This window comes from Lissotriton helveticus, chromosome 7 (assembly GCF_964261635.1).
Source record: "Lissotriton helveticus chromosome 7, aLisHel1.1, whole genome shotgun sequence".
NCBI classification, from domain to species: Eukaryota; Metazoa; Chordata; class Amphibia; order Caudata; family Salamandridae; genus Lissotriton; species Lissotriton helveticus.
The window spans coordinates 1,250,468,764-1,250,492,113 of NC_136068.1; the positions used below are offsets into that span (position 1 = coordinate 1,250,468,764).

The window sequence follows — 23,350 nt, forward strand, 5'->3', positions numbered from 1 at the left end:
CTTTAAGAAGAATTATCTTACAATATTTAAGGAAAAGAACTTGTATACGGTCAAAAAACACAGCTTGGTCATTCAGCCGATATATAAAAGTTTTTCATGTGTCGCAAGTCACAAGAGTTCTGTTGGTTATTAATCAATTGTAGGCACAGTGTGCGTGAGCCACTGCCTTATAATACTAATGTTCCCAGTGGAGAGAGCTGCAGCTATCCAGCTAGGCCAAATAGAAGTGGAGTCGTCTTCATTAGTCATATCACGTAATAAGGCTAAATAAACTGAGTGCTTGAAAGGTACGTCGCCGGTGTCATCCAGCAGTTGCCACACACCTTGCCAATACAAGAAAAGATGTGGACAAGACCAAAGGATGTAAAAAGAGTCGCAGCATCTCCAACAGGTGTCTGAAATGTCTAGTTTTGCAGCACACAATTTGGCTGGAGACAAACACTAGTTGTTTAATATTTTAAAGTAAAGATATGTCAGTTGGGTCTGTTGAAGGGGGCGCTAGGTGGGGCCGGACCGTGATGGCCGCGCTGTTGTAAGGCTCCCGCCGATCGGGGCGAACTAACAAACATAATCCTCATCCTGCCAACCCAAAACGATCTGAAAATGGTGCCATAGGACTGCGGAAGGTGTGCTGAGGCTGCTGACCAACTTTGGAGCTGGTAGCCAGTTTAGCGCCGGAGTTACAGGCTGGTGAGCTCGGGCGCTGGTTGTAGGCCGGGCATCCTAGACAGCCGTGCCGCCTGAGGGAGCTACGCGAGTCCGCTGCTGCACAGGCCCGATTGCGCGGCTCCCAGATACACTGCGCAGAGGCGCGGGAGGATGGAATTGCCCCAGAGATTGCCCCCCTGCCCTGCTGAATAACCCCACGGAAGGCGACACGGGCTGCATCGCGGAGACTCTGGCGCAGGACCGTAGGTGCAGACCCCTGCATTGCAAACGGCGACTGGAGACTGGAGGGGACCCTGGCGATCCGGCTAAGGAAACGGTGAGGAGAGGAGGAGACGAGAATTGCCGGGAGCCCTGGCACTGCGGGGGGCCCTGGGGCAGACGTTGACGGCGAGGAGCAGATTGCGGGGGCAACCTGGACTGGCGAGTAACACTGACACCGGGTAGAGCAGAGAGAGCCGCCATTTTGTAGCAGGGAAAACTGATGGGCCCCTGGAGCTAGCGCAGGCACACACGCACATCGCTGGGGACTGCAAAGTGGCTTTACGGACCCTGTGGATAATTGCTTCTCGGTCGCTCCTAATTGTGGCCTGCGACCCCCTTTGCCTGTCGTCTAGCCGGAGCTTGACGCGCTGCAGGGAGCAACCCCCAGAATAGGAAAAGACCGCTCGCCACCATTTTACAAGACACATGCACTAACTAACAGGAGTGGGAGCTGATATGGATTGCCTTGAACCTCGAGACCGGCCAGAGCTCTGCTATCCTGCATACAGTGCCCATGTGGGGCGGACCCCCGTCTCTTGTCCAGTGCTACTTTCCCGGATTGACTCTAAGCTGCCGGGTGGGACGTCGGGGAAGCTAGAGGGGCCACACAAGCGTAGCCCGCCCGAGGAAGCGCTAACGGGGAGCACTGCACCTATACTGTAGCTGACCCTAGCCGGACAGAGGCTGTAATCATCGGATCGACATGGGCAGGACGGAACCCAAGCAGTCGAAGCTGCAGTTTGGCACTTGCAAAACACCCAGCTCCTCTTCTAGGGATCAAGGGGACGATGACCGTCCGGAAACCAGAGGGGTGGAAGGCTCTCCTAGTCGGAATGCAGAAAAGCCTCACCAACATTGACTCTAAAATGGACGCCATGAGCAATAGACTGGAATCTGTCGTGGCTAAGTTAGATAAGCATGAAGAGCGGCTAAAGGAGGCGGAACACAGGGTATCAGATTTAGAAAATGGAGCTGGGACCAGCCGGCAACACATGCTACAAATGGACAAACTGTTAAAGGTGATTGCCGAGAAGAATAAGGAGTTGGAAGCCCGCTCCAGAAGAAACAACGTTCGAATGCTAGGCCTGGCAGAATCTACCAACACTGGGAGACTGGAAGACTTTATGGAACGTCTGCTGATTGACCTGTTTGGGAAAGACTCCTTTTCTGTGCACATGGTCATTGAAAGGGCCCATAGATCGCTAGATCGCTGGCGGCGCGTCCCCACCCCCACCCCCCGGGAACCCCCCCTACCCCCGGTGATTATGCGGTTCCTGAATTACCGCGACAGGGACGCTGTATTAAAACTGCCGAGAGAAAAAGGTGAAGTGCGGTATGAAAACACCACCCTATCCTTTTACCCTGATTGCACCCAAAATGTGCAGGAAGCCAGATGCAAATTCACAGCAGTGAAGAAAAAACTACAATGCCAGGGCATTCAGTACGCAATGCTGTACCCCGCAAGGTTACGGATCCAACATCGGGGGTCACCGCACATTTTCAACACACCACAACAGGCGGAGGACTATCTGAAGCGGGCCAGACGGTCGACTTCCCGGGAGGAGGCCGCGCGGCGACGCTCACGATCCCACTAACCACTTTCGGAACCAGCTTGACACTACAGGACTACATAGAAGAAGGCCGCCAGTAGCACGGACTCCGAGTTTGTTTTCTGGACGCTCTGCACATTGGTGATGTATTAACCCAGATGATGATATGTTGGCATTATTGACCGCCCGGTCACTCGCCTCCATCCCGTCATACCGACCCCTGTGGCGCAGGAGGTTGTGGATGGGTGTCATAGAGGGTCTGAGTGGCTATGGCCGGAGTCCCTGATGGCCCCCACTTGAGGGCATTCCCCACGTTCTAGTTTGAATGGTTCTCTTGCTAGGAGTGCGGAAGCTCCATGTTGGGGCGGGTATATGGGGGGTGGGTTGTTTATTCCTGGCAAGTTGGGGTAGCCGGTGTGGGTGATGGGGGGAGGGACTGGGGGGGATAGTGTGAGTTGGGATTTATTCATGTGAGGTTGAGAGGTGAATGCGACCAAGCCAATATACGGACTGCATTATTCGATAGTCATGACTAGCGGCAATAAGGATAGAACAGACCTACACATAATTTTGTGGAATGTTAGGGGATTGAACGACCCCAGGAAGCGTAAGCAAGTGCTGGGGTATTTATATCGCCATCATGCTCACGTGGCTCTTCTGCAGGAAACACACCTCTCACAGGGAAGCACGCCCAGGTTCGCATCCAGATGGGCATCCCATAGCTGCTTCGCGTCCTACTCAAGTTACTCTAGGGGAGTGGCCATACTTATCAAACGAGGCATAAGATTTGTTGAGGGAGGGACGGAGACTGACCCTGAGGGGAGGTACAGCTTGCTGTCGGGCAGGCTGCACTCGCACGATGTGGTGTTCGTGAACTATTATGGGCCCAATGTTGATGAAGTACATCATATGCTTACACTACGGGGCAAACTACACACGCTTGGGCACAGATATGTTTTTCGGGGAGGAGATGTTTTGCGGGAGCGGTAAGACCCCCTAGATTTCGTAACTATGTCACTGAATTACGTGACGAGCAGGGAACGCCGTGTAGGACACTCCCGGACCAAATGATCACCCTCACGAAATATTACAAATAGCTTTATACGTCACAGAGACAGAATATACTGGGTCTCAGGGATTATTTGGAGGACGTAGCCCTGGCATGGCTGGGAGATGCGCAACGCAAATTCCTAGCTCACGAACTAGAAGTTGACGAGATCACGGAGGCCATAATGAGCATGAGGTCGGGTAAATCCCCGGGGTCGGATGGGATCCCTATTGACTTCTATAAGACTTATGTTTCCATCTTAGCTCCCATAATGAAGGCGGTATATTACGAGGCACTGGAGGAGGGATGCCTACCTGCGACCATGCGCGAGGCCCACATTTTGCCATTACTTAAACCCAGCAAACCTCCCGAACAGTGCGATTCGTACCGACCTCTGTCACTCCTTAATAGCGATACCAAGATACTTGTGAAAGTGCTAGCTACGAGATTAAACCTCCTCCTACAACATTTCGTGTTGCCAGACCAGGCGGGGTTTGTGCCGAATCGGGCCACAACTCATAACCTCCGGACCCTGCTGGCCTATTACTAGTCGGACAAGGCAAGGGTGCCCGCTGTCCCCTGTTTTGTTTGCCATAGCGGTAGAGCCCCTAGCAGCTAAGTTATGCCAGCACCATAACCATAGAGGCCTTATTTATCCCTCTAGGCAAGTGTTAGTGTCCCTGTATGCAGACGACATCACCCTATATATACACAAACCGCAAGACAACCTTAATCCGGTCTTGCGAGAGATCACTAAATTTGGGGCGATAGCTGGAGTACAAATAAATTGGGGCAAGTCAGCGGTTTTCCCCCTAACTGACCACACACTCCCGCACTCCTTGGATTATCCGTTGACGTGGGTAACAGATGACTTTAAATATTTGGGAATCCACGTCACAAGGGATAAGGACGCCCTGATGAGAACGAACTACGGGCGTGCCATGACTAGGGTGACGGATAACATCACGAGTTGGCTTAAGTTACCCGTCTCGATGGCTGGGAGGATTTCATTAATTAAAATGGTTATAGTGCCCAAATTTTTATATCTATTCATAAATATTCCTTATCACCCGGGAGCCCACTTTTTTAAAACATTAAAAACGCAACTGGTCTGGCTAATTTGGGGAGGCAAACAAGCGCGGCTGAAACTGGACACCCTTACGCTGCCATACCGGTTTGGGGGAATTGACGTCCCGGACTTTGAACAGTATTAATATAGCGCACAGGCGCACTTTGCAGTGTACTGGTTTCACCCTCCCCCATACATGCCCCATCTCACTGTAGAGGATGGGCACATGGCACCGGTCCCAACATCAGGATATGTGTTTACACCATACAAGGAGCGAGATAGGGACCATCCACTGTAAACTGTACTGTCAAAGCCTGACACTGGCTGGCGCGAGTTGAAGGCGTGCCCCAGATGTACTCCCCCAGAATACCTTTGCGATGCTGTCCTTTGCTGCCTGTTACGACGGAAAAAATCTGCCAAAACTTACTAACTAAATTACAATATGCGACTTGGGGTGACCTATATCTCGGAGGGGTATTTCGTACCAAGGACCAGTTCTTTGGGGAGACTCAGCACTCATTTATGGACCTATTCCTCTACACCAGGCTCCTGCAGAGTGTACGGGCCAAGACCCCGGAATTCCTGAAGGAGCCGGACACGTTTGTCTCCCTCCACCTAATGCTCCAGACTGACGCCCCCGCGCATGCTACTTTTTTGCTATATGCGCGAGTGCGTACTGCACCTCCGCGCTCCCCAGTGAGGGCCAGGACGGAATGGGATGGGGACCTAGACGACCCACTTACTGATGATCAGTGGGAGAGTGCTTGCCAGCTGACTGAAGTGGCGTCTGGCAGTAGTAGGCTGCGACTGCTACATTTTAAATTCCTGCATAGACTGTATCGCACGCCAGCACGATTACATAGGCTACGTCTCCAAGACGACGACAGGTGCTCTCGGTGTGGTTGGGGACCAGCGGATTTTATACATTTAGCATGGAAATGCCCTCAGGTTGAAGAGTATTGGAGGGAGGTCTTTGCGGGACTCACTGAGATGTTGGGGACCCCTATTGAACCGCACCCTATCAGAGCCCTACTAGGCCTGGTAGCCGACATAAAAACACCACATCGCAAATTCCTGGTTATGGGCATACTCCTAGCCCGACGACAAGCAGCCTGCAGATGGGGCAGGGGCCGAGCATCCAAATTTAAGTCGTGGATACATGACATGTCTACTTGGCAGGAATACCTACACGCCTATTCAGAGCAATTGCCAATGAAGTCCCGGCCTAGGGATATTTGGGGGCCCCTGGTATCTTATCTATTGAACCAACAGACAGGGGACGATACGGATGCAAGTGAGACAGAGGCCGCAGATGTGGTGTGAATGCGATGTGTCGCTGTGGGTGGAACTAATGTTGTCGAGTACTTGTGTAGAACCTAGGTTGTATGGAGGAGGGAGAGGCGGGGGAGGTCTTGAAGAGCTGTAGTTACAAATTGCTGATGTACTGGCAATATCTTTTAGCTGACAGACCACGATTGTGGACTTTGTAGTCTGGACACAACTGTGAACACTTTGGTTGACATGGATAACCTTTCTGAAGTTCGCTTGTGGAGTTCCCTAGAGAAGCATAGTTGAGGGGGAGGAATGGGGGAGTGGGAGGGGGGATCCGTTTGAGTAATGTATACATGCATTAGTACTTAATATCGCCAATGTCATTGGACTGAACTGTATGACATACATTGTATGATGATAAAAGCAAATAAATAAAGTTTTTTTTTTTTTTTAAAGATATATCAGTTTGGATTCTCGTAGATTTTTGTTGTGTCTGGAAAGAAGGGAAGTCCAACTCTCTTCTGTGTAATCCTGACCTAATAGTCAGGACCAAAATAAGCTAGCGCACCTCATAACGTCTATGGAATGTGCGAGTCAACAGCATGGAGTACAGCCCTGAAACCAAACCCTTCAAGTCATGCCAGTTCTGTAAGTAAATGAGAAGAGAAACAAGTAAGGAGTTAGCCCCAGTAATTGTCGATAGGAAGTGGGAAAGCAGTCAGTATTTCCAAATTCGGGACATCAGCAGACCATGTTAATTTCATAGGTCATCAAAAGATTCGAGGGCAGTCCTTGTAAAAAGAATTTAGGGTGTGTATGCCTTATGATTACCAAAACTGTCATTTGAAAGTGCGGTTACGGATTATCAAACATATGGTATGCCACAGCAGAGTTTACTCATATATGTAAGTTTGGACATTCAGATGTTTATGGGACCTAAACCAAGCATCTAATGAGGCTTTGATGGTAGGTGGAGCAAAGACAGGATTCTGTTCTAACCCAAATAGGCCAGTAAATCCGTATGCCTAATTTCGTTCAATGGTAACCAATGTTTGGGGGTGGGATAAAGGGACAAGTAAAGAAAGTTATTGAGCTAAGTGATACAAAGGCATGTATGGTAGTTTGGAGTAACAAACGAGCGCAATTAAACTGTTATATTGAAACTAATGCAAAGGAGGATCTCTCATTGAGAAAAATATCCCTAAACCCAACTTCAAATGTATGATCCTCTCCCACATGGATGAACTACCTAGTAGTCAACATAAACCTTTCTCTAAAATGTACCTTTAAACATATTCTCAAGCTTTCCCTAACCTGAATGTTAACTTAAGCAAGACACAGTCAGCGACACCTAGGGTAGGTGCCGACTCCCTGGGCACAACCAATGTGAACGTAACTCCTGACGTTCTGTAGAAATTTCAATCAATTAAGATCCGTGAGAAAGCTGAATTACATCATTATGATTTATTCCATGTTTCTCCACATGACGTTATTCAATATTCATTCAATGATGATCCATTTGACATAATTATCAATCCAATAATGCATATATAAGCGTCACTGTGAATTCATCACCCAATGCATTTCGGACCGATAAGGTCCTTCATCAGGGGTAATCTGAAAACAATATAAACAGGAATATATGTGGGGTCCTGTCAGTGTAAATCTACACAAAAACATCAGTCGTGAATCATGTTAATGCATGCCATGCTAATTATCCATAGAAGGTCGTGCTGAAAGGTTCAACCAAAAAGACGATGTAAGTAAATCATCAATAAATCAGTGAGTGAATACAAATGGTGAAGCAACAAAGTGAACGTGCGTGGAAAAAGCGTGAATGATAATAAAAATGGTGAATGGTAAAGTCTGCGGTGCAAAAAGTAAAACGCCGAGTTTAACGCGTATAAAAGATCGTGAAATATAAGTGAACGTGGATCACCAGTATAAGGCGTAGTACGGTCAAATACAGACCAGTATAAAAAGATATCAATACCCAGAGTTACTTTCAATTGTGAGATAACGAAGCGCCAACGCGTCTCTTGCTGAGTGAAACTGACTTACTTGTAAACAGCAAGATGCTGAGTTTCAAAAACACGTGTCCATCGCGGTGCCGCAGTGTGTTAGTTTGTACAGGAAGTGACGGATGTTAATATCCACACTCAAAGGTATCAACATAGAAAGGGGACGTTAGAAATGGCGGCCATCTTGTAGAAGTTATCCATGAAAGTAAACAAAGACGGGTGAAACAAAGTCAAGTGAAACGAAGTCAAAGGAAGTTAAAGAGAAGCTCAGGATACAGAGCAGAGAAGCAAAAAATGCAACTGATGTATTACAAATAACACAAAAATTCCATGCGATCATTCAGACCATATGGCTTGGAAGATTGCAAGTATTTGATCCAATGATTTTCACGTTGTAGAAGAAAATGGTTATTGTCTCTGTCTTCACGCTTGGACACTACTTCGACAGCAGCAAATCGTAGTTGGCTAACATTATGTCTTTGTTCATTAAAGTGAGCTGCTAACGTGGATCTTAAATTCCCGGTCCTGATGTTGCTTTTGTGTTCATTGATTCGTGTTTTGAGTTTACGTGAGGTCTTTCCAGTGTAAATCAATCCGCATGGGCATTTAACAATATAAACAACATTTTCGGTATCACAGGTGGCATTGAATTTAAGATTTATGTTTGTGCCTTTCATGGGGTGTTTCATGATCGAACCTTTGATGAGGTTATTGCAGTTCTTGCAGTTCAAGCATGGTTGATTTCCTTTATAGGTTGTAGTAGTATCTTGTATGGGTTTGGTGATTGTTTCCTTGAGATTGTGGTCTCTTTTGTAAGCAAATAAGGGCGGTCCTTGGAAAATCTGGTTGAAATCAGATTCAGTGCCAATGATAGACCACTGTCTAAGTATGGATGCCCTGTATGCCTTTGAAGGGACAGAGTATTTTGACACGACCACAGGTCTCTTGGTATTATTTTTTGATTTGAATGTCAATAATTCATCACGATTGAGTTTATTGCAACGTTTCTTAGCGTTTTTCAAAATTTCTTGTGGATATCCTCTGTTCAAAGCGTTTGATCATTGCTGTGGCTTGTTTCTCAAATTCATTAGTATTTGATACGATCCGTTTAACCCGGAGAAGCTGGGAAAACGGCAGATGGTTTTTGAGGGCTGTTTGATGAAATGACCGATAATGTAGGGTGTTGTTCTTGTCGGTAGTTTTCCTGTGTAGATTAGTTTCCAAATGATCCATAACTCGAGTGATTTTAACATCCAAAAAAGTAATGGACTCCTGGTTAGACTCATAGGTGAACTGGATGCGGTCATTAGTGGTGTTTAGTTTCAGTAATGCCGCATTCAAAGATTCATAGTCTCCTCGCCACAGGACGAAGATGTCATCAATGTATCTCAAGAAAATAGTAGCATGTGTCATCCAAGTATTGAGGTTCAAGATATTGATCTCTTCAAAATATTTCATAAAAATATTCGCATAGACCGGCGCGGCACAATTGCCCATGGAAGTCCCGGACAACTGCAAGTAGTGCTGGCCCTCCCATTGAAAATAACTCTGATACAGTGTGATATGTACCAGTTGCATAAAAAAAAATTGAAAATCAGTGTCCAAATCAGTTTGCAGTAGAATGTTCTCTATGGCTTCCATGCCCAAATCGTGTGGTATGCTGGTATAGAGTGATTTCACGTCAATAGAACATAACCAGATTTGTTCATCCTGTTCAAAAGATACATTGTTGATGTGATGGAGAAAGTCTGTTGTAGCAAGACCACATACAAATAAGGTATAATCATTATGTTGATTATATTTTCAAGCTTTTTTAAATAACATTTTACTTGTTAACTCAAACTACAACAATGTAATCTATCAATATTTTGGACTATTAAATCGGAACCTTTGACCTTAAAATAAAATCTCCCCCATTGTCTAAAATAGAGTAAAGGTTTTGGTAAGGGGGCCTACTGTCAACATGCCGTCTTTAACTCTTCCCCAGTACATTCAGTAAGACCCGTATCAAGACAAGGGACAAGCAGTTCAATGATTACAATAGACTCAAAAAGAGGCTACAATTCAGGGGCCCACTACTGGGAACTTCGATTATCTCAATGATTCCAAGTTTTTGCAAGATTATCAGATTTTCAAGCTGTTGAATTATTTGATCCTATTTTTCTAGTGTAGGTGTTCCATGAGAGTTGAAGTAAACACTGATTACAAGTATGGCGAGATCGCCACCATGGCCCATAATTCCTTTTAGGATGTCTGCTTGAAATGTTTCGGTATTACTACTTAAGTCCAAGTATGTCAAATGTATTGCATGCTTGATGTAAGTGGATATCCCGCCCAATGGCCTCCCAAAGAGGTGTGTTTTCCTCGCTGTGAACTGTTCCGGCACCGCTTCCCTTTTTACGATCTTTGTAATTCCAGCAACATTCCATGTTACAAGATTGATGATGTTGATTTGGCCTGACAAATGGTCTGCTGTCGTTCTCTTCATACTAGGACCAGACCATTTTCTTGTGAGCAATGCTTGTTGTGAACCAGTCCCGGTAGGCGGAGTCCGAAGTGTGCTGGGATGCGCTGCCATGAATGATCGAAACTTGTCGGGCCATTTTGTAGCCATTTGGTCTGCATTGAATGTGCAAATTGTCATATTCATTCAGGGCCTCGTAGCTTTGTGTTGCCTTTAGTATGCTCTTCTTTGAGCTGATTTTAGGAGGGGCTCGTAATATGTGCATGTATTTTTCTTCTTCCACTGCCTGCGTAAGAATTCCCCATTCTGCGGACTGAGCTTTTTCCTTGGGTACCTTAGCTGGTGGCATTTCGCCAAGTTACAATAGTGGGTTCTCTCCCCGAATCAGCAAGTGTGCTGTCGTATTAGGATTATGTAATTGTTCATGATACAGGTGAGAGTTGGTATGTGTTGCAACAATATGAAGATATTCATTATGTTAAGAATGTCCATTTTGCCTCGGGATGTATTTTGCGGGATGAATATTATTTTCTGAGGAAAGCCCCCATCTGTGGCGCTGGTGCTTGCTAGGGCGTCGGGAGTCTTGTTATCTCCCCTAGTGGCGGCTGCCATTGCATCGGTATGGGAAGTTCAGAGAATCTTTGGAGAGAGTTCCTTATGGTTGTTGCATTCTGATGACTTGTATCTACTTCGCCCACCTCTATGCTGTTCCCTGGTCGAGGTCTTTTCTCCCGACATTCAAAGATATAGCGCTGGTTTGTTCTGCTGCTTGTTTTTCAACGATCGTGGATGGGCTTGTGCTGCTAAAAAAAGAAATGAGGTTGTGGGCCTCGAGGTTCTATGCTAAATTAATCAGGAGTTACTTGATTGATTTGTGTACGGATATGGGATTCCCGTTCCCAGGGCTAGATAACCTAGAGTGTATGTATTCTTTTTTATACTGATGGTCACAGTCTGATGAACCCCATCAAAGGTCTGGACCACTTGGGTGTAGGCTAGCTGTGCCGTTAGCCTTGAGAAGGGAATTTGCCTTCTCTTTCTCAGACCTCTGTCAACACTCCGTCAACCCGGGAGGAGACCCACTTCGACAAAGCCAGGAAGGAACCTCGGCCACCAGACACCTGGGGGCCATTTCCATCACTATTTCCAATATTTCAAATAGGAGCACAAAAATGGGCCGCTCCAAAGGAAGAAAATACTGCTGATAAACCAGCATCCAGCAAGGCCCACTCACCAGCCTCCTAGGATCAGAATGGCCATCATCCTTGGTCTGAGGAAGAGAAGGCAAAACTACCCCTCCAACAACGGCACAGCTAAACTACACCCAGGTGGTCCAGACCCACAATGGGGATCATAAGTCTGTGACCATCAGTAAACAAAAATAAAACTGGAACCTCTAGGTTACCTAGCCCAGTGGCAGCACAGGAACGGGAATCCCATGCCCGTATCCGCGTGCAAAACAAGGGAAGTAACTCCTGATTAATTCAAGATAGGCCCTCGAGCCCACCACCACATCACTTTTAAACATCAAAAGCCCATCTACATCATCAAAATACAAGTAGCAGATTAAATCAGCTCTATATGTTTGAAAGTCGGGAGAAACAACTTCACCGCAGGAACTGATGGATCAGAGAACGGCACAGTGGTGGGCGAAGCAGGTCAAAGTCATCAGAATGCAACAACCATAAAGAACTCTCCCCAAAGAATCTCCAAACCTTCTATACCAATGCAATGGCAGCTGCCAACGGGCGGGATAGCAAAACTCCCTGCGACCCCCAACAAGCACCACCACCATAGATGAAGGCTTTCCTCAGAAAATAATATTCATCCCGCATATAAATCGAGCGGCAAAATCGACATTCTTAGCAGAACGAATTTCCTCACATTGTTGCAACACATAGCAACTCTCACCTGCATCACGAGCAATGACATAATCTGAATACAGTTCGGCAGCACGCTTGCCGACGCAGGGAGAGAGCCCACCAATGTAACTTGGCAGGATGCCACCACAACAGTTAAGGTACTAATGAAAAACGGCAGTGGTAGAAGCAAAATACCCACACGCACTACGAGCCCCCCATAAAATCAGCTCAAAAAAGGGCATACTAAAGGGAACACAAAGCTATGAGGCCCTAAACAAATATAACAACCTGAACATTCAGTGCAGACCAAATGCCCACCAAATGACACAAGTCTCCACCACTCATGTAAGTGACCGCCTACTGTGACAGGGTCGCAAGAAGCCTCGCTCACAGGAAAGCGGCCAGCTCCTAGTATAATGAGAACGACAGCAGACCACATGACAGACCAAATCCATCAATCTTGTAATATCGAATGTCGCAGGAACTAATAAGATCGTAAAAAGTGAAGCTGTGCCGGAACTGCTCTACAAAGCAAATATATCTGCCTACAGGAGACATGGGCTCTTTGCCCAATGCCGCTAGGTAGCTACGCAGAATGCCACAAGTCCGCAAAGAAAACGCACCTCAATGGGAGGCCATCGGGAGGAAAATCCACTAATAACAAGCATGCAATGAATTTCACATACTTGGACTTACACAGTGAAACAGAAATGTTTCAAGCAGGCATCCTACAATGTATTAAGGGCCATGGTGGCGCTCTCACCATACTCGTAATCAATGTTTACTTCAACTCTCATGGAAAGCCCACACTAGAAAAATTGGATCAAATGATCCAACAGCTTGAACATCTAATAGCCCAGAATTCTGGATCAGAAATCATATTACTGGGGGACTTCAATATGCACCGTCTGGGGGCTAAAGCTAGAAGCTCTGGGCAGAATAGCGAATCTGAAAGGTTAAACAACCTCCTGCAGGCCTACAACCTTAAATTGGCTTATGAAATAGCTTTCACAATCCACCCATTGAAAACTTCTCTCCCTACTTTTAACAACCAAATGACCATAGATTAAGTGTTCCTGAGTCAGGGCGTAAGCAATTGTGTTATGATGACCCATAAAGTGATTCAATATAAGGAAAGTGACCATGCCGCTCTGTGGGCGAAGATAGACGCCTCAGCCAGAGTACAACATTGTCTAAATCCTGCAGGGACCACAACTGGAGAAAAACAATACAAACTTATAAGACGAACTAAATCAACACCTGCAACGAAAGAGACATTATAAAGCTGGAACTCCTACTGGTGCAGATGGCCGCTGACCCTTTGAAACCAGGTAACCATTGCAAACAGGACTGAACTGTCCACCGCCGTGAGCATACACCTACAAGAGAATCCCCAGCGGATGCCAAAACAAAAAAACTCTTGCACGCCAAGCCCAATAAAAAATAAAAGCATTTGTTCACCTGGCCCATCAAAGAAATTAAGAAAAGCGCGCAACATTTAGGAGCCATACAAAGGGTGCATCGGAAACAGAACTCCACAAAGTCAAGGGAGCAGATTTGCATCGCCACAAGAGACCACAAACACCGGGTATGGGAGCACAGGAGGCCAAGTGGACGACAATCTTCGACTTAATAGCGGCGAACAAGCACCAGCAATTCTGGCAACATATAAAAGCCATATGTCATGATGGCTAAAACAAGGAAAATTCAGTGCAAGCTCAGGACTAGTTGGCACACGTCAAAGCTCTTTACACCAAGCCCCGGGATAAATGCCATCTTACCCATGACACACTCAAGAGAGAGGAAGACGCAACTGACACAATCACGAAATCAAACACAAGAAGGAGAGAATCTGTCATCCACAAAGTTTTAAAGAAAATAATAAGGGTTAGTGCCCCTGGTCTCCATGGCCTTCAAGGGTCACTATTCAAAGAAAATCCGCAGTTCTGGGCTTCAACCTTAGCAACACTGATCACTGAATGTAGGCTCTTGGAAGATGTTCTCGAAACATGGAGTGGATCTCTTCTCCCGCACAACTTTGAGAAGGGATTCAACGCTGACCCAAAATACTATCAGCTCATAGCGCTGTTGGACATCAAGGGAAAAGCATATGCCAGTACCCAGTTCCAGATGTTCACACAATGGGCAGACACAGAAGCCGGTTACCCTTCTACCAGACAGGGTTTCATGCTGGAGATCAACAGTGGACAATATAGTCGCCCTCCCTTATCTCACCTATCAAGCAGCAACCCAGGCATCACTCCCCGTGTTTATAGGTTTTATCAACCACTCAGCCGCTTTTGACAGTTTTCAGGAATATCTTATGAGGGAAACTGGATTAGTGGAACATCTGCCCCAAACTGCTATGTGCAATCATGTCCTTATAAACGAGGACCTGGGTACGAGTAAAAGTCACGGCCGAGACAGCTACCACTAAGATCACCACAGATCGGGGATCAAAGCAGGGCTGTGTACTGGCCCCTTTGTTGTTTAATCTCTACGCAGCAGTTATATCTGGCGTGACCCTAGTCACCCCCAGAATTGGCAAAAGGAGAATCCTTCTTATGCAGTACGGGGAAGATCTAGTGCTGCCCGCCCAAACAAAAATCAGCTTCCAAACAGCTCCCAGTGCTCTAAGCACATACAATCTAAGGAATGTGCTATTTGCCAACGGAAGAAAAACAAAAGTTGTGATCTTCAGAAAGTACCCAAAGAAGAGGCTCAGCAAATGGTGGCTGGGTCCACTAAAATTGGACTGCGTGCAACATTATAATTATCTGGCAGCCTGGTTAGGCAGAACTGGGAACCCGACTTTACATCTAAACAAATTGAAAAGCAAGGAAAGAATGATCACATACTCCCGGTGCACACTAAACGCCACCCTCGTCAGCCCAACGACCATGCCATAAGGAGGGTGGTGTCTGCAAAGCTGCTTCCCGCACTTAACTATGCACAGTAAGCATTTCCAGGAAGTTGGCAACTACTTTATAAAATATCGAGTGCACAGATTACAAAAGAAACTGTTTCACCTTTTAAAGCACACACGAAATACCTTGATCAATCTGGAATTCTGGCTCGCGGAGCAAAAGCTAGAAAACTTGGCCGCCCTGGCAAAGTACTACTTCCAGGCAACGACTGCACATGACAACCTGAAGTCATCAATAAAAACAATTTTCACAAGTGCTAATATAACCCCTAGTCAACCAATCTAGCACTAGCAATGGAGCCCCTTAATCTGGCGGTGGAAAACTGGAATACAAACGTGATCATCTATTCATGTATTACCTATTCCCATGACCTGGACTGACCACTACTTAGTGATGTTAACCATCCCCTGCAACTCAAGTTCGGTTGTAGCATCCACCCCTTCAGTTCAGAAACGGCCATGGAGAAAACTCCATCTTGAAGAACTCCATGATATCCTGGCATTACATCCCCTACCTCCGAGTGATGATCTGGATGCAGGATACGATCAGTTCTGCCTTTGGATTACCCAGGCTCTCGACACCCTTATCCCTGTTAGATGGACCAAGACCCGCACTCACACGGCGAGTCCTTGGTACAACTCAGAACTTGCCACCTTGAAAAAGGAATGTAAGAAGGCAGAGAGACGTTGGAGGAAAAGTTATGATACCGGTCTTAAACAAGAATATGTCCTGCTCCAAAAATCCTACCACCGTAAAGTCTGCAGAATAAGAGCGGCATACTATGCCAGTGAAATCAACAGCAGCTCTAATACCTCAAAATCGGTTTTTAAAATTCTGAAAGACCTCACGGCAAAAAAAACTGTCAACGTCATTACTACCTCGCCCGACCTTTGTAACAACATGGCCAACTTCTTCACTGAGAAAATCAGGAAGATATACGACACCTTTCCCAAAGACCCACTGTCACCGGTCACCTTTGATTCTACCAGGCCTTCCCTCACTTCCCTTCCCACACTTGACTGTGAGACTTTCTCTAAACTTTGTAGAAAGATCAAATCTGGGTCTCCGGCAGATCCCTTAAAGCCCGACCTTTTCTGTGACGCTCATATACTCATCACAGATCACGTTCGTGACATCATCAATCGGTCACTCTCCACTGCCAGTGTCCCTATCAAATGGAAACAGGCATGGGTGTCCCCCATTCTAAAAAAACCCACTTTGGATCCCTCACTTCCGGAGAATTTTAGGCCGATCTCCTTGCTCCCTTGGCCTGCTAAAGTGGCCGAGGCACACGTCAATAACATCTTGTCCAACTTCCTCCTTACCAATAACATCCTGGACGACTCCCAACACGGGTTTAGAGCTGGTCATAGCACCGAGACAGCCTTGCTCAGTGTCTCTGAGGACCTCCGTACCATTCTTGACGCCGGCGGTACTGCAGCACTGGTCCTACTGGACCTCAGTGCTGCCTTCGATACGGTGTCACATGAGGTCCTCTTGATGAGACTGGAGGAAATTGGAGTCACAGGGGCAGCCCTGGGGTGGTTTAGAGACTTCCTTTCTAACAGGTCTTTTAGAGTCTCCACCCCCCCTTACATCTCGAAGGAGCATAGCATTGGGCAGGGAGTGCCGCAGGGCTCGTCCCTTAGCCCTACCTTGTTCAATGTCTATGTCCGCCCGTTAGCGGAGGTGGCTAGAAGGAATGGTATGGCTTTGGTATCATATGCTGATGATACCCAGTTGGTGGTGGCACTGAATAACAACAGTGGTCTGGAAGCCCTTCACTTTAAACAGACACTCATCGACATCACCAACTGGATGACGGCGAACTTTCTCCAACTAAACGCCGGTAAAACCGAGATTCTCCTCTTGGGAAAAAATACAGCTTCCTGGGGAGATAATTGGTGGCCTGACATTCTGGGCCCACCCCCCAAGCCAAAAGACTGTGTAAAAAATCTAGGTGTCTGGGTCGATTCGGCCCTAAAATTTACCATCCACACCAAGAAAGTGGCCGCCACGTGCTTCGGCATTCTACGCAACATCAGGCCCATCCTGAAGTTCTTTGACTGCCGCACTCGCCAACTTATCGTCCAGGCGACGATCCTTTCTAGACTGGACTATGCCAGCTCTCTCCTTTTGGGAGCAAACCTGGCTGAAACCACCAGACTGCAGAGAGTCCAGAATGCGGCTGCCAGGGCTCTGGTCGGCCTCCCTCGCCACTCTTCTGTCTCTGGAACGTTAAGAAAACTGCATTGGCTCCCGGTGGGAAGAAGGATCCAGTTCAAGGCTCTATGTCTAGCCTTCAAGATCCTCAAAACCGCCTCTCCCCCACTGCTGAGTCCCCTCCTGTCTGAGTATACTCCCAGTAGATCCCTCCGCTCAGAGGGACAACATCTAGTGACCATCCCCCGCACTAGACTTGCTAGAGTGGGGGGACGCTCTTTCAGCCTCCTCGCTGCCAAGTTATGGAACAGCCTGCCTGTAACCATACGGGGGATGCATGATCTTTTAGCCTTTAGAAAAGCCATCAAAACCCATCTTTTCCAATAACCCGTTTTCTTTGTGCACCTTCATTCTGCACTCTGGTCAGCTTGCAGCGCCGGGACGCCCCTTGGCTGGGGCAGCCGCGCGCTATACAAATTCTCATAACATAACATAACAAACCACAAAACGAAAACATCTGTACCAGCCATCACGTAAACTGGATACAGAAGCTCTCCTAGCTACATCCCTACGAGTCTTCAACCGCACCACAACGGAGCTCCCCTGCCAAACCACCCCACCACACTGTTTTTAAATATGCCCTAAAACTAATTCAGCAAGCTGAGTCCCACTCCCAAATCAGGGAACTGAATCCATCTTGGAAACACTTGAGACCATCACCGGCTGCCGATTGTGCAACTGCAGAAGAGAATCCTTAGCATATTTACTGCTGTGTTGCCCTGCTCCGTGTTACATGCCCGGCGAACTTTACTGAGGTTGATATTAATACAACACAGGACTTGCTCAGCCAACAAGGCTGTTTCAGTTCTATACTTCTTGGTAACAGTTTTTGAAATGGCAATATTTGAGATATTCACTTCGCTAGCTTGCAATCAGCCAAGAAACTGCCATAGCAGTCAAGCTGTTGAATTCCCGCATGAGCAGTGTCTAATTAAGTGGCACCTTTCCTCATAATTTAACATTACACAAGCCTTTTGTCTTGGACAATCATAGGATATTTCCAAGGGGCTAAATACTACATCATCATATGTCATTAGCACTCGAAGTGGCATACTTCGCTTGGGCCTGTAACTTGTATTTTAACTTTATGCCACCATGTGGTCAAGCACTGACTCACCGCTTACCGGATTGGCGAGCTCCACCAGAATGATTCTAACACAGTCTACATGCCCTTCATTCCTCGCCCACATTATTGTGCACCCTACCAGATACCTCAATTCCAGCAGCCTTGCACTTTTCCTGGAATTGTTCTCTTGCACTTTAATTCCATGCCTCAGTGCAATGGGCTCTGAGCCTTAATTTTGTAACACCCTGCATCCCCCATCCTCACTGTTACCCCAAGAACTGCACTTTAAATTGATATCCCTGCGCAGTGAGGTGTTGTGCCTATTTTAGCATCCTTGCACTTTACCAAGATTTGCACTTTGCACTTAAACTTTATTCCCCAGAGTCGGGCCGAGTTGTGATCCCCTCTGCAGGTGGTTCGGGCTGCCCTTTACTTACAGCACCGAAGTACCCCGTACATCCCTCATACTCAGCGTGCATCTCAAGTACTATTCCCTGGCCTTTAATGCCACTCTCTTTACACCCTCTTTTTCCCCATGATGCCCCATCATAAACACAGGACGCCTCCAGTGCACTTATAAGCCGGAACAATTTTTTTAATTAACTGTAAAATACTTAATATGCACCTGTTCTTTTATGCTTCAACCTTATTTTAATACGTTTTGCTAAAGTCGCCTGTTTCAAAGTTTGACTTTTTTATGCTTTGTAACGATTTAAGTAATCACACAATAAACTTACTGTCACTGATTTGCATAGGAACTCTGCAGATAAGTTTCTAGTTGGCTGAAGCAGGCAGCAAGGCCCGGACTAAATTCTACAAAACACGTAGAGGACTAAGGGCCACAAGTACAAAATTTAGGAATTGAGATTTCCTAATTCCTATTCTTACTAAATCGTAATGAGGAAATCACAATTTATAATGTAAGAAAACTGAAAGGTTTTTAGTAGCGATTTCTAATGGGTCGCAAATTGACAGACTCCATTAATGTTAATGATGTAGATCGTAATTTGTTTTTGTTTTTTAAATGCAGCCCATTTCCTTGAAGGAAACAGGATGTGTTTAATAAGAAAAAATTAAACTTTGACGTTTAATTTTTTTTAAGAGTAGCCATGGTCCGTGGAACCACTGTCTGCTTTGAAAAAATGATATATTTTTTATATTCTCAAAGGAGAAGGGGTACCTTTTAGTAGTCGGTAAAACAAACTAATGTTTTACAACCGTAATTAGGTTGCAAAACATTCATACATAGCACAGCAATTGGGTATTTGGAAAGGATGCCTTAAATACTACCCTTTAAAATATTGAATCACTAAACCAAACTCTGATTAGGTAACAAAGTTACTGAATGGTACCAGGGTATTTTTGAAGTCGGAAGCAGACCGATCAGACCATTACTGACCGCAAAAATGTTTTGTGCATACTAAATCACATATCAGATAAAGATACAGGAAAAAAGTAGGGGCTGAGGGAGAGGGTGGCCCTTTTATGAAGTTAAGTTCATTGATATACCAGATTGCATTCCTTCTCCGAAGGGTGGCTTGCGTTTTGATCAACTCCATCCAAAACCTTGACAAGTTGAGGGTGTTGCTCAAAGAACAGTGGCTATGCTCCAAATTTGAGGAACGTGAGTCACTAGGAGAGAACTGAAAAAGGAGGAATATAGCTTTTCTTCATGGAATACAAAATAATTACCTTGGTGGACCAAAAAAATATTTTGCCACACACATCCTCAAATGAGAATATGTATGGTCTCCAAAACAATATCTACTGTTGGCAGCAAAACAACTTACAATATCACCCTTCAGACTTTGCAGAAACAGGGATCAAACCACTGTCTCACATCTCCGACCCACTACATATCTAGAGCCAGAAGAATATTCGACTCAAGAACTGCTGCCAAGAGAGGCTTCCCCGCTAAAATGCTCCTTCTTACAAACTAGTGCCTTATAGAATAATTTAATACATTTTTCAAGATTATTGCCGATATATGCTTCCTTTACTTTTTCCCTCGTATGCTTAGAAAGACTTTTTTTTATCTACAGCAGAATAACCTCTAGAAATAGGTTGTGGTACTGAAAAAGACAATAGATGAGAAACTAGGGTATCTGCTCTCTTGAAATGTGAATTAAGAGCAGTACCGTGCATTTTCAGGGTTAAAGTAAACAAACATGTGGCCCTTGATAACAATTGCATCTATGTACAGGCACTGGGGCCTTTTTGGGGTTACCTTTGAAATGAGGAATTTGTCAAACGGTCTATCAACTCAAAAGTTCGTTCTGTGGAATGATGAGCCACAGACATCTGCCAGTGGGACCTTTCAAGCCGTATTTGACTTGAAAAGCTAGCCCGGTATCACAGCATCAACCCTTAGCGAGTGAGTGCTTTCACACAAAAGTGCTTATCTCATAAATGTGCAAGTTTGGAAGTACCTACGCCTGATCAGGTGACAGAGGGCCCTAGAACAAGTGAAACAATCATATTGTCAGTACCAACAGGTGAAGCAGTTTCATCGATCGCAGGCAGCAACAAATCGTACTACATAAATCCGGCCGCTTATGTGCCTTAACAAACTCTTCAACTGTTATAAAATGTGTCTTCTTACCACACTGACAGGAGATGCCTCATGAGCAATCTCCCACATGAATTTAAGTTCAGAAGACAGAAGAACATGGATGCTGTGTGTCGATTAACCAGGAATTTATCTCCACATCCAGCACTGCTCCAAGCTACTAATGAATAACATTTTTGGAAAGTTATTAGAACAAACTTGGTTCACAACAGAACCACAAAAACAATGTGACCCTGAAGGCAATTCCCAACCTGGTGAAAGGAAAGAAAAGTAGAACAAAAGAGAACTTCATACCCCCACTGAAGGAAGTCTGAACTAGGAATCTTCAGCATCAACTATTTTCCTTTCTGTCATTGATCACAGGGAAGGTTTCAGCTTATGAATTGAAAAATAATGACCCACATTCAAGACAGAGCTGAAAATTACAAACCTGGAGATGCCTAACATACTAATCGCCATCCTACCTTCAAGGTCAAGAAGTTTTGTGGAGGTTCACACAACTAGCATGAGAGGATTACAGAATTAAAGTCTCAGGCCTTCTGTGGCAGGTCCTAGGCCCTCTTGCCTGCGGGGCCAGTGTGGTCAAAGACGAAATCTGAAGCAAACCACCATGCTCCAAAAAACGTCTAACATACTTGTAGAGACTCTATGAGAGCAGTGCACAAGCACACTCCTCTGCTAAACTTAATATGTATGCTATGGCAGAAGAGCCATCTTGGACCAAGTAAGCAAGAGAGTCTGAAGATGTAGGAGTATGTACAAAATTAATCCAGTATAATAAACCGGTCTAACTGCGGAGTACGGAGAGCGCTGGTGTGACACTACAAAAAGGTACACTGTAGGGGAGAGTAACTTAAACAGTAGAAGGTATCCTATAAATTGATATGAATATTGTGCGCCAAGTCAACTCTAGTAACAATAAAGGCATTGAATAAAAACAGAGCACGACCCACATGAAAGAACGGAGACCTTGTAGTAACAGGAATGTAGACAAATTGACAATACAACTTAAGTTGGGTGCCAAATGTTTAACTGACTTCCCACTCCTCTGTCAAAATAATTCAACATATGATCACGTAAAGGCTGGCATTGTAAGTAGGCATTTCAGAGTAAACGCCTACTGTGTCCTACATTAGTTACGCACACTAATACACATAATTTACAGGCAGGCTGTTTCCATGCAAGGTCTTGACGCTAACGAGCAATATTCGCACTAGAACAAAGAATATCCGGTTTCAGCATGATTTAACTTAAAATTTAAATTCAGTATCATAATACTCCACTTTAAAACGTTATCTTCATTTATCATCAGAAAAAGGGAAAACGCGGCACCACAAAGATGCAGGAAAATACTTGGCTGCGGTTACGTAGGCAAACCTACCTGAGAAGTCTTGGAATATTCTGTTTCAGGGCTGGCATGCCAGTAGAAAAAGAGAAATGCACAAGCAGCAGAACAGAAAGGGACACCAAGATAGCTGAATTAATAGCCACCGCCCCGCCAATGAAGCCAAACACAAACAGCAGCACGCAGCCTGGCCTCATGGCGTTGTGCTTGCATTGTGAAATGCCAGCACGAAGGCAGCTACAAAATGGACAAAGGAGCGAGTACGTTAGTAGTGAATTTCTGTGATTCAGCTGGTACCACCAAAACAATGCAATCGGCAGCAGCAGCAACGTTTCACTTTGTTCTGCAACAGTTCCAACGCGATTACATCATCTCGCTCTTCTCGTTATCATCCACTCTCCAACCATGAGGCTGCGGCGTCTTTCACGGGATCTATGCAGCAAATGAGCAGGCGCATCTACTGCGCCCTTTACCCTCCAGTTCGACTCAACGTAATGATTCGGGTGATCACGCTACGCGTAACCTGATCTCACAGCAGCAAAATAGAACGAGCTCCCATCTTTAACAATTCCATGCTTCATCAGCAAATACAATAAAACACGTAATTTAACAAATGCCGAACACCCGAGCAGCATTTCATAACAACGTAGAAAAATACAATTCATTAATAAATTATATTTTTATTCGCGCATTAAAGTAGAACCTGAACCATACGACAGACAATCAATATCTAAGCAGAAAATAATAGTTTAACTGCCTTGGTTGTGTGCGCTTCTCAAATAAATCGTTATGTCTAAATGAACCGTATTATTACAATATACAATTTGTAAAATCCAAACTCTAACTCCGTACAACCATGAGGTACACTGTATTTATCTTAAGAGGAGTGACACAAAAACTCACCTAATTTTTTGTGCAGCTGTTTCTTGCTGATCACCTGCTAACAGCTGATTAACTTTCATTCTTTCCAAGTGCTCCATGTAATTATGAATCATCTGTTCAAA

General features: G+C 45.5%; 1 protein-coding gene across 1 annotated transcript in view; it reads right to left on the reverse strand.

Annotated features, from left to right (window-relative positions):
- SPAG9 (sperm associated antigen 9) overlaps nt 1-23,350 on the reverse strand; it is a 2,066,870-nt gene that overhangs the window by 1,755,029 nt on the left and 288,491 nt on the right. Inside the window, exon 4 of the mRNA XM_078654422.1 lies at nt 23,250-23,341. Within this exon, the coding sequence (XP_078510548.1) occupies nt 23,250-23,341 (92 nt within the window). The remainder of the gene's footprint in view (nt 1-23,249; nt 23,342-23,350) is intronic.